General features: G+C 38.4%; 1 protein-coding gene across 2 annotated transcripts in view; it reads left to right on the plus strand.

The window, feature by feature from the left end:
- Positions 1-12,260, plus strand: part of KCNQ5 (potassium voltage-gated channel subfamily Q member 5) — a 282,213-nt gene that overhangs the window by 264,251 nt on the left and 5,702 nt on the right. For both annotated transcript variants that reach the window (XM_048298185.1, XM_048298186.1), the window contains 3 exons: positions 2,926-3,034; positions 10,960-11,091; positions 11,946-12,072. In XM_048298185.1, coding sequence (XP_048154142.1) covers positions 2,926-3,034; positions 10,960-11,091; positions 11,946-12,072 — 368 coding nt within the window. The remainder of the gene's footprint in view (positions 1-2,925; positions 3,035-10,959; positions 11,092-11,945; positions 12,073-12,260) is intronic.

Consider the following 12,260-nt stretch of genomic DNA (forward strand, 5'->3'; position numbering starts at 1 on the left):
AGCTGGCACTGGGAGGTCCACCTGCCTCGTTAATGCCTAGGAAGGGCTCTCCCTGGGAACAGAGAGCAGCTTGGAGAACATAGCTTAGCCCCATCTGGGAGCTGGCAGAGGTTTGAACAGCTGGAGCTGCTAAAGCAGCCAAACTGACCCCAACTCAGCCCTGACCTCAACGATGAACTCGAAAGGGACAGAAAGGATACAAGTACATCTCACCTCGTAACTATGTGGTACACAACATGAGCTTCCAATGGAAAAATTCATAAGAATGTGAACTTTGATTTTAGTGGTGTTTTAAGCTGGAATTTTTTCTCCAAATTGCTACTACGCATTTCCCAAACTTTTTCCCAGGTCTGCTCAGTATCCTAAAGAAACATTTATGTTTCCCATAGGAATCAAACAAGGCTATAGCTTTTCACAAGCTTTATTGAGCTGTGGTATTGAGTGTCTGCCATAATGAAGGAAATTCATATCAGTGGAATATTAGAAAGAAAAAAGGTGATTTATTAGGGGCAGCATCTCTTCTTCAAGCTGGCTTAAATTTATAAGAATTCTCCAGCATCTGTCTAAAAATTTTGTGGAGCTTTTTATCCACAAGGGAGCAACATGGAACACTATAATTGCGCCACTCAGTTCTCAAAACAGTTCTGCAAAGATATACTGTGGTAAGGAAGCCCTTTTATTAATGACACTGTACTTGGCAAAGGACCCAGGAACAGTATCTGTGAGACAACCATACAGAAACATGTTTATTTTAAACTTTCAGGTTGGAGTCTCCTGTTTCACTGGGTTTAGATGGCTATAGCTCTTGTGATCTGAGCAGTGTTTTTCCTAATTTATACTGGCATAACTGAATGGATTCAAACCATAGAGAGTCACTGGAAATACCAGTAGCATAAAAAGCTCTGGTTTTAATATGGCACTTATAAATGAGCTGGGAGATTTCCACACTGGGAGAGGTAACTGGAGATGCTGATCAGATGTGACACCTGGAAAGTTAGTGTTATGGAATACTTACCATGTCCTGAGATGGTGATTTAGGTAATGTATATACCAATCAAACTAATTATAAAGTTTATTTTAGCTGTTCACATTTCTGGTCAGGAATCCAAATGTTATTGAGGCAGGATAGGTGGAGAGGTGTGTATTTTACCAATAAGATAAGCCGAGTCAGGAGTGAAGCTCATGAAAGAGTGCAAGAAAAAAACATTCCTGGCATCATTGTAGTCGTGACTTACGGTAATACCATGGAAGGAGAGATTTCAAAGTTTTGTATGAAAAATTCACTTTTACAATTTAAAACTTATTTTTTAATGGTTGCATTTGATTGTTTCATATGGAGTTAAACTTATTACTGACTTGGCTATAAGCCATCTTTTTTTATTAAGTTGCTCTGTCAAAGATGAATTCACCTGTTTTTCAAAGCTACAGATGTTTCTCATAAATGTACCAGTACAGCAACAGTAACAAAAAAAATATGTTCCCAAGTGTAATGAACTAGCCAGATTCATTAAAAAAAAACCAAACCAACCAAAAAATGTGTATGGCTGAACATTAAATCCGAGAAGAAAACAATGCAGCAATACCAGTTCCTGAAGATGCTGTACAAAACTGTTTATGCCAAGGTTATGCCAAGGAATTATGCCAATTCCTATAAGATTTAGAAAGTACCATGAAATTTTCACGCACTTTTGACTGACAAATAATATTTTTCATCTTTAATTTGCAGTCTTCCTGAAAAAGGAATTTGAAAAAATGTCCTGAAATCATTTGTGTCTGACTGTGCTTCAAATCTGCTTGTAATATAAACCCCTGAAATTATTTACTTGAAGTATTTCTGAATGACTAAACCTGTTTTAAATAACAGCATGAATGTAGGCAGGGATCTAGGACTGGGAAGAAATCTCTTCTGTTACTGAGGATTACTGAATCCCATCCTTTTTTCTCTGTTTCATGTCACGCTTTCATTTTACACTCTCTTCCTCATGAAGCAGAGACACTTATGCATGAAATACACTGACGATGAGTGAAATTCTTCTGGGCACTTGGACTTTATGCAGTTGAAGAAAGATGATTTGGGAGGAAAAGCACCTACCCCAAAAAATTTTCCTGTAGTTCACATGCCTTCAAAACATGTATGATGTATGGGCATCCATGACCCTGCCCTTCTTGCTCCATTCACATTCCAGCACATTTTAAGCTTGTAATCCTCTTGGTCATGCATCAGTACCTGTTTTGTTTGTGTACTGAGGTACACTTCTGAGATTTCTAGCTAATTCCCAGATGAGAACTCTGCAGAGGTGGTGTTTAGGAAATGGTAAAGGATCCATTGTTTTTCAGGTAAATAGATACAGTAACTTGGCTTATGTTCCTCTGGCAAAGGAAGGCTGAAATACCTACATGGCTCTGAGGTTTAAGGTGGCAATTATTCATTTCTGGTAAAAAAGTATTTTGTTTATTTTCACCTGTAATAAAGTATTGGGTCATTCCATAGCCTCCTTATTAAATGAAATGGATCTTCTCCTTTGTCTTCAATGTCAGGTTGATCCATAGTGGTAAAAGAGTAACAATATAACTTCAGCATCTTTAGATTCTGCCATTACATCCATTAGTTCATCACTTTCCTGTAAAACAGAGAATGTGATGAAAAACCATGGGACATCAGGAATAAACATGCTGGTACTCAGCTATTAATTAGTTTCAAAAACTTCCTTTCTAATTTTTACTATTTACTCTGGGACTAGCCAGGCATTTTATGACACGAGCATAGATGCACACAGGTGCATCGAACAGTTCATAAACTGATGAAGGTCTGTCACGCTTGATACATAGTCCTTCTTTTTCCAGAACCACTGTGCAGGCTGTTAGAAAACACTAAGGAAGAGATTTTTAAATTTCTCTTATTTAGTCTGCTCTTGTCTTTTGCAGCTGACACCAGTCTTGGAACAGATGATGTTTATGATGACAAAGGGTGCCAGTGTGACGTGTCAGTAGAAGATCTCACCCCTGCTCTTAAAACTGTCATTAGAGCTATCAGGTGAGTAGAAAATACTGAATGAATAAACACTCAAGTTTTCTTCAGTTATGATACTAATAAATTGCATGTCAATTAAGAAAATGATAGTTAATTGAACTTATTACATGGCTATATTTGTTACATAACTAATGCTAACATATTATGCTTCCTTTCTATCTATTTTAGTTAGATTAAAACATCAGTTCTGTTATCAGCTTTTCAGTATCTAAAAAAGTTACATGATTTGACACAGAAAAGAAAGAGAGTAATGGATGCTGGTTTCCATTATATTTTATGTTATCCAAACTACAGTTTGACATAATTTTACTGAATATGCATCACCTTGCCTGGAAAAGTTATTTCCTTTAAAAGTGTAGGGTTTTATTGCATTTCCATATTCCTGAAACTGTCATATGACTTTTACTGCAAATTTCTTCTGGTAAGAACAGAATAATTACATTCATTCAACTGTGCAAAGCCTTGCCTACCACTATCCACTGAACTAAGTATAACCCAAATAATTTAAAATGAATAGTCTCCTTTTCCAAGAAAGTGGCAAACTGTATTGAAACTTAAAAAGTTACCTGTATTGAAACCTTAAATGTATCATTCACCCTCTTGAGACTGCCAAGGCTATTCATCTTCCAGAGTATTTTGAAGTGTAAATCCTGACGGGCAATATCCCCACCATAAAAGTGTACATCAACAAGCAAGGAGAGCTCAAGAATTCCCTATCAGCCGGCAGCAAACCTCAGGTTATTGCTGGGGGTCACTCCACTGGCTCTGCATCACAGTCACATCAGTGTCCAGCACCTTTCTTGGGTGCAGGAAGGTAGGCAGACAGACAGGCAGCAGCCAAAAGGAATTTCTGCAAAAACCTATCAAAAGATGATGTTTTCCTGTACAGAAACCCTTGCCTGGGTTTTCTCAGCACTATAGGAAGAAAAAACTCAAGCTTTTTATCACATTATTTCATGTAGTGATAACTTATGGGCTACTTGTATTTCCTTCCCTTTTTTCCATTGAGTAAAATGAAGACAGATAGTGAGTAAGGCTGTTTCTAAAACTTTTCTACTAGCACAGGCAGCTTGACAGATCATTTGCAGACATCTTTTCCAACCATTTTTCCAACCTGCCTGGAAATGACCTCACAGGATGATTCAGATACCAGGCCTGTGTCCACAGCCACTGCAACTGGCAAGCCAAACATCACAGTTGAAAACCATCTCTTGCCAGCAATGTTTCAGCATGTGACAGAAATCCTTTTTTCACAGTGGACACCCACCCACAAGGCAAGCCTATTCCCTCAAATGGAAAATGCTCACATTAGGAACAGTCAGCATAATCCATTGACTTTGGTGTCAAAGATGCTTGTCTGTGATGCTGCATTTTAAACAGACTGGGTGACTCTTGGCTCCAGGTTGACCTTGCCACTCGTCCTGGCAAGGGGTACTCATTTTTCATACTGTCCAAATTCCTTAAGATTGACTTGACAATTTAATACTTAATTCATGGAGCTCATTTTCTAAGGGGCCACTGGATTGTTCAAAGCATCATCGCCATTTTTGCTTGGTGCTCTTGGTCACTATTAGCTCAAATGAAAAGTAACCAAATGTGAAGGTCGTTGTTAGGAAACTTTCTCCACAGTACCATCCACAGAAAGGTTCTAATAAGAAGAGCAGAAGTGTAAGAGTTTCCTTGTTTCAGACATGCACTATTTAACTGATGAGAATCAAATTTTTATATTATCTCCAACTTTTACTCTGCCTGCTTGGCTTCCCAGAAAAACAACTCATGTCACCATTGAGGCTGAGAGTAAGAATCTCCACTTGTTATCAATTAGCCATGAATGTCCCCCATCTCCCTGCAAATTTTAGTGTTTCACAAGATTGCAAGCGGCGCACGCATCTTGCTTCAGAAACTTACCTTTGCTTGACATCTGTAAAGCAGTAATATGACATGATCTTGAGACTTCTGTATATGCTATACTTTAATCTCTCAAAATCAAGAGACTGATAATTCAGTTCATCAGGTAGCTGATACACCTCTTTCTGATTATTCAGAGTATCTGTTACCAGACTACACTGGGATCTATGCAAACATCTGAAGAAGGATCTGAGACTCTATATAGTAACTGTAGAATTTCAAGATGATAACATCTGCCTATATGGAAACTTTGTGCCTCATTTTGAAGTTTGTTTTTAGAAAGGGCTTTGAATTGCAAAGGCAGTGGGGGAGGGTGAAGGCTGGTTTTCATTTCATGTTGGTATACAGAAGCAGGTGAAGACAGAAGGCACTTGCATAGTTTCATGAAACACTATGAAAAGACCCCAAATATAAACACAGACAGTTGAATCCATTCTTGATACATCAACTTGAAAAATTGCTATAAGTGAGACTAATTATTTTTTCCTGCTTAGACCTGGCTACAAATTGTTTTACAGAGACACAAATGGCCCTTTTGTTTTAGGGAGAAATGAAATTAACAAAATTAATTCGTGCCTGTGGGTTTACAGAGGTAGGTCCTCTCTCAGTTTTGGAATCAAATCATTTAGGGTGGGGTTTTTTTTCTGTGCAAGGAACCTAAAATATGCTGCTTACTCTCAGGTTGGACAGCCTTGAAATAGCAAAAGACAAAAACTGGTTTATTTATGATTTTTCATTTTGGTAATTTCAATGTCTACTGTGTCAGTTTTGACCTTGTTTACTTATATTTTTCCAGCACTACTTTATTCTTCAAAACAGCTTTTTAAGTAAACAAACCCCCAAACCTTGATTTTTTTATAGTCAAAACAGAGGATGGAGAAAATAGTCCTTTCCTGAAAAAGTTCTTAACATTTTGGCCCTTTCCAAAAAAGACAGTACTCTCAACTAGTCCTACTGAAAACCTACCAGGCAAACGTGTCTGGTAACATGTCAAGCTCTCAATCTGCTCTCAAAGCCTCCTAAACTGAGTCTTTTATCTCGTGTGCTGCCTGCTCCATCCCCTCTTACTCCACAAGCTCTCTGTCAGGAAAGATCAACTGAGGGAGTAGGGAAAGTAAGGAAAAGCTGCTCAATGGATTTGCACAATGTTGGGTGCGTAGGGAGCAGATGGGTAGTGTGGTGAAACATGGTGTGCACCACAGCATGCCTTGGGCCCACTCAGGATCAGTCCTGCTCGTCCGCAGCCTCCGGCTGGGATCAGAGCAGTGCACAAAGCAGTCCACTGAGTCTTTGTGTCAGCAGGTTCTGTAGCACTACTCAGCCATCCCCAGTCTTGTTGTGAAGAAAAAGCCATTAATATCCTGCAGAGCTCCTGAAGACTAACAAAAAACATTGCATTTTCCAGCTCTGTTAGCTCACAATGACGAATGTGTATAAACGAGGCTAAAAGGAAGATTAGGATACCTTGTTTCCCTATATTGTGATATCTCTGATCATTTTCCATAGCAAGAGGCACTCATTTCAATAATACTCTCCACAACGGAAAAGATGGAATTACTGTACTATTTATGGAATACAAAATGAGATTTGAGAACCATAAGTAAATATGCAATAGAAAATAACTGCAATGGCAGGAAGATGAACACACTGACCTAATGGGTCTTTTCTCTCTTTAACTCTAGTGATTGCAAAGATATGTTTTCATTTGTTGCTAATAAAAAAAAATTATAACTGTAGCTAAATGTAATGAAACTTGAGAATTCTAGAGCTGATAAGCTGTATAGTTGAACAGTCATACATATTTAACAGACAAAGATGGAAAATATAATTTACCATTTATGTTCAGTGTTTACAATGTTTCTGCAACACCTATAAAATGTATTTTTAGTAGCCATTTTGAATTTGTTCAATGTGATGTTTCAGAACCACCTCTTTCTTCTAAATACAAACACATTGTTTATTTTCTGCCAGATGGTCTTCAGAGACTAGGCAAGGCTCTTATACATGTGTTTGGCTAGGACAGCACTGTACTTGGGGGAAAACAATGTTTCTGGCTGCAAGGGGATGAGTCAGGTCAGGACACAAGAGAGAAGACAATTTTGACTCACATGCCTCACATGTAATAGAACTGTCTTTCAAGCACCTTTGTCGGCTGGCCTCTCTGTGTTGGATCCTGATCTCTTCTTCACATTGCAGTTTTACCAGGAAAAAGTGATATTTGGCAAGGTAAGGGTAGAGAGACAGAGGAACCAGCACAGCCAGATCGCTGCTCACCTGCTATCCTGATGTAGTAGGTGAGCAAACAAACTGTAGTCACTTCATCTGCTTATGGGTAAAACAACCTGTCTTTTAATACTCAAGGCAGCAACCATGTATGATTCTACCTGAATCCCAGTAGAATGAAGCTCTCTTTCTTCCTGAGATAATGACAAGACTGACAAGGCACAGCTTTAAAAATAACGGCATGAGTATGACAGGGTTGCACAAAGGATTAGAGATGTTCTAACTTGGTGCCAGTCTCGGGAAAGTGCACTAAATGACAAGCAAAATAGCTTTATAACACTTTTTTTTTTGCTTATCAAGGCAGTTTGATAATGCAAATTAAAATGCAGTGAATGCCAGGGAAGATATGCAACCTGCATGTACAAAAACCACTGTAATTTTAGAGTAATGCTGATCCCACATCTGAGGACAAATAAATTAAATGGGTGCTGCTTTTGGCTGCTATGGGTCAATAAGACAAAAGTTGGTATTGGACCTGTAACTGTCCACAAATTATCAGGGTACGTAAAGATTAGTGGGAGCTGTGGTTTAGACATTAATTCTAGACAAAGCACTTTTATATATTGGTCTGCATCAACAGATGACTTTTTTTCTGCTCTTCCTTGGACGTATCACTGAAACAAGCTACTTTTTAATTACTAATTCTTACCAGAACACTGTCGTGCTTACGGCATCGGTGGGTTTACAACCGCGTATCGTCTGTCGCATTAGACTTGAGTTACCAAATACCACCTTGCTCCATGGCACACAGCGCTTCAAGCACGCGAACAATGTTTGAAAGAGCCGTGGGCCTGCACGGCCCCGCTCTCAGGGCCTCGGCTCGGGCTGTGGCGGGCCTCGCTCGCCCCCTGCCGGTGCGGCTGGGAAGGGCAGCCCGGGCCGGGCAGAGCTCGGGGTGCTGCTCCGAGCAGCGGGCGGTGCGTAACTTGGTGCTCGTTCTCCCTTTCTTGAAGGCATAGGCACCCGCCTGCGCCCGCATAACTGAGCCCGTTGATTTTAGCCCACAGGAACTCACAGTGGAGGTAGTTGTACATAATCTGTTAGGATGGGCGTCCAAACATGCGGAATCATACAATGGTTTGGGTAAAAGTGACCTTAAAGATCATCTAGTTCCAACCACCCTGCTATGGGCAGGGACACGTCCCGCTTGGGTGCTCCAAGGTTGCTTGAGTCTTGAGAGCAGGTTACTCACTCAAAGCTCCATCCAGCCTGGCCTTGAACGCTGCCAGGGATGTGGCATCCACAACTTTCCTGGGTAATCTATTCCAGAGCCTTACCATCCCCACAGTAAAGAAAGTTAATTACACAGTGATTTCAAGACATAGGAAGACAATTAAGTTTTTAAACTGACAATAAATAACTATGGAGGTTCAACCAAATTTAGTAGCAAAGCAGTTGCAAGCCTCCGTCACTGAAAGAATTCAGTTTTTCTTTTTCTTAATTACCTTGCAGGCTTTTAAAATTACAGCTTTTTTATAATAGTTTGATTTTTTTTGCACAATTTATGTAAAATTTTGCATATTTGAAGAAAAATAAGTAAGCAATATGGGTCTGTTCCAAACCCTGCTGTAGTTAATGAAGATGGAATCACATGAGCTAATACATAAACCAGGAATAGTATAGTTACAGCTCACTGATATAGCTGTGATGACTTCTGTGTTTGACTTCTGAACATTATGAACAAACTGCCTTGATAAGCAAAAAAAAAGTGTTATAAAGCTGCAAAGCAGTTCTGTGCTAACTGATTAAGAAGCTTCCATGGCTGTTAATACAAATTAGTCTTCTGCCTCTTCTCTTGTAAAATCACCCAGTTGTGGTAAATTCAGTTGTCTCCACCTATGCCATTAATAGTCTGGTTCTTCTTTTCTAATAGAGTTTCATCTTTTCACTTTATCAAATGCATGAAGTAAAAAATTGTGACCACCAAAACATAATAATAACAACAACAAAATTATTATACTGTCTTGTATGTCAGCTACATTATTCATTTTTTGGAACCTCAATAAAGAACTAGATTCAGAAGATTAGGTTGTCAGGGTCTTAAGAACCAACATCTTGGCACAATTTGACAGCTAAAAGAAAAAAAAAAATACATCTGCATCCCACATTCATCACAGCTTCACAGGCTTCCAGATTACAAAAGATGCCAAAAGCCATTGGTCTGTAGAATTAGCTGGTAATGCAAAAGAGGAAAGTCCATGATCTGATATATTTGAAAGTGCATGGAGATCAGTCCTGAACTGTCAAATTGATGGACTTCTAACAGGCCTTTTCCATTTTTATTTTCTATAATCAGAATCATAGTTCAAGCTCTACACCAGTGACAATCTCATTTTTAACTGAAAGTTGCCAGAATGGGAAATATCAATAAGCTAAGTACTGTGAGAAAAGGTTGACATTATCTGTAAGAATATTTATGTATGACATAAAAATCAGTAGAGGATCACTATATGCTATCAATGCAAATCTACATACCTATTATCATAATGTCTGTCCTAACTACATGAAGTATGGCTTTTCTAAATTCCACTAAAACATTACTAATCTATTTTTATCAGAGTGTGAGCCATGCTTTGGTTTTTATTATAATTTGTTGTCTTACAGCTGCTAAATACATTTAATAAACACAGAGAGAATATATTATCATGAATACTGGCATTTGGAATAGGATACCAATTTACAGTCTCTGCTTTTTCAATTGCAATAGATAGCAAATTATCAGCAGTGTGGCCCTAACGGGAATTCATAAGCTCTGCAGCACAGGCCGGAATGGCTAACACACCTGATCCCTTGTCTTCTCTCCCAGTTCTTATGTACACCAAGGACAACTTCAGGCTCTACCAGCTGACCTGGAAAATCATCTCACTGTCATTCACTTTCCAAATTTGTCATTTTTATTGTTTAAAATTTGCGATTTAATATCAAGCTTTGCATTCTAAGAAGAGCTACTCAGTGGACATCACATGTTCACATCACATATCACAGAAACTTGTGCAAGTCTCACATAAAAACACATATGCCATTCATTAATTTTGGATATTTACTGTTATCTGAAACTTACTATTCTGCAGTGAAAAACTCATGAATGCTAATTAAGCAATGATTCCCATAGATTCCAGTTGGGAACAAACATGAAAACTTCTCTTCGGCCTGCAAAATTTGATCTTAAGTCAGCAAAATAAATTGAAAACAAATATTTAGGCCTGAATGCTAATTAAAAAATAAAAACCAATGAAAAATTAATTGGGTGCATAATTTTTTTTTTCACAAAGGGGAGAGCAAGGAACTTAAAATGAACACCAGAAAAAGAATACTGTTATTTAAGTTTGTGTAATCGATTCATTAGAAAAATCTTTCCTCTAACAAGAATTAGCTTATGCACAAATGTAGCTTATATGATATCCCACTCAAGTCAGTGAAACTAATCCCAGTTTTAAGTCAGACATGTACTTCAGTACCTTTCATATCAGGCACCTAGCATAAAAAAGTCAGACAGGTATATACTGATATACTAAACACGCTCTGCAGTCTTTAAAACAGTGTTACCTGATCTCTCGAACAACAGTTCAAAGGCATAGCTACAGTGCATTTGTACTTAGAAAAACAACCATGTGAAAGTTTACCTGCACAAGCTGTATTGAAAACACCTCAAATGAGCTATCAAATTTTGTCAGTGAAACATACCTATGGTTCCACAACTGTTGAAAATTAACCTGTAAAATGCTTTTCCCCCACAGAATTATGAAATTTCATGTTGCAAAGAGAAAGTTTAAGGAAACACTTCGCCCATATGATGTCAAAGATGTCATTGAACAGTATTCAGCAGGTCATCTAGACATGTTATGCAGGATTAAGAGTCTTCAGTCACGGTAAGGAAAGAATTAGTCCCACTCTGCATAAGCAGCTAATGTCATTCGCTGCATAATGTATATTGGCAAAGTTTAACATTTCTGTGTTACGCGGCCTCTCTTTCTGTGAACACAGCTGAGCCACAAATTGAATTGTGGGCAAAACCAAGCAAAAAGCACATGTATCCAAATTGTCCTCAGAAAATGGAAGTCTGAACAATAGAAATGGTAATCCTTTATCAGTAAAGTCCATTTGTAAAGGACTTCAGTCAGGATGTTGCCAAAAGGGTGAGGAAGTCATTGAGAACTGCCTCTTTCCCATCCCATACTTCCTATTTTCATATAAAAGAAATTGAGAACTACAGGTAATGCAGCGTTTATGTAGGTTTTATGTTATCGATTCCCAGCAATAGTAATTACAAAAACCAAAACAAAGAACATTACATCATAGTTATCATTATCAGTGAAGGTTAGGGATTCCTGCTTAAAACTGACAACTCTCCCAGGACTGGATGCTGTTGTTAGGATGGGAGAGCTGGGAGTGGCACTGGTATGTCTGTTTCTCCACAACTTCAAGTTGCTGGAGAGGTGACTTCCTCTCTCCCCCTTTCAGCAAGCCTAGCCCTGGCTTTCCCAGATGATGGCTAAGTTCTGGCTCCTGGTTAGTGCCAACAAAAAAGAAAAGCAGTCTAATATGCTCAAAAATCACTCCTTTTTTTTTTTCTTTTCCCTTAATTAATAAAATTATGTTTGTCTTCTTCCTTGAATGCTTTTCTGAAGTACTGTGATTTTAATTTTTAACATATAAATATAGCAAACACTTCCATATCTATGCCAGTTCCAGGAATCGCAACAGCTTTTGGTTTCTCTTACAGCGTTGACCAAATTCTTGGGAAAGGACAAATCACAGCAGATAAAAGAAGCAGAGAAAAGAATCCTGCAGAGCATGAGACAACTGATGACGTCAGTATGTTAGGGCGGGTAGTCAAAGTGGAGAAACAGGTAGAGTGATTATCTGTGTTCCTTTGTCTTGCATTATTACTCATGCCTTTTCTGTGTTTTATTGCCAGTTTCAAAAGCTGAACAGGTAAAATTTTTTTTTCTAATATCTGCTTCATTTATATGTTGGAATAAAAATTATACGAATTGTATTACCTTAACCTTTTTTTCCCTTTTCTCTGCTTCCTTAT

The sequence above is a fragment of the Corvus hawaiiensis genome, chromosome 3 (genome assembly GCF_020740725.1).
Source record: "Corvus hawaiiensis isolate bCorHaw1 chromosome 3, bCorHaw1.pri.cur, whole genome shotgun sequence".
Taxonomy (NCBI): domain Eukaryota; kingdom Metazoa; phylum Chordata; class Aves; order Passeriformes; family Corvidae; genus Corvus; species Corvus hawaiiensis.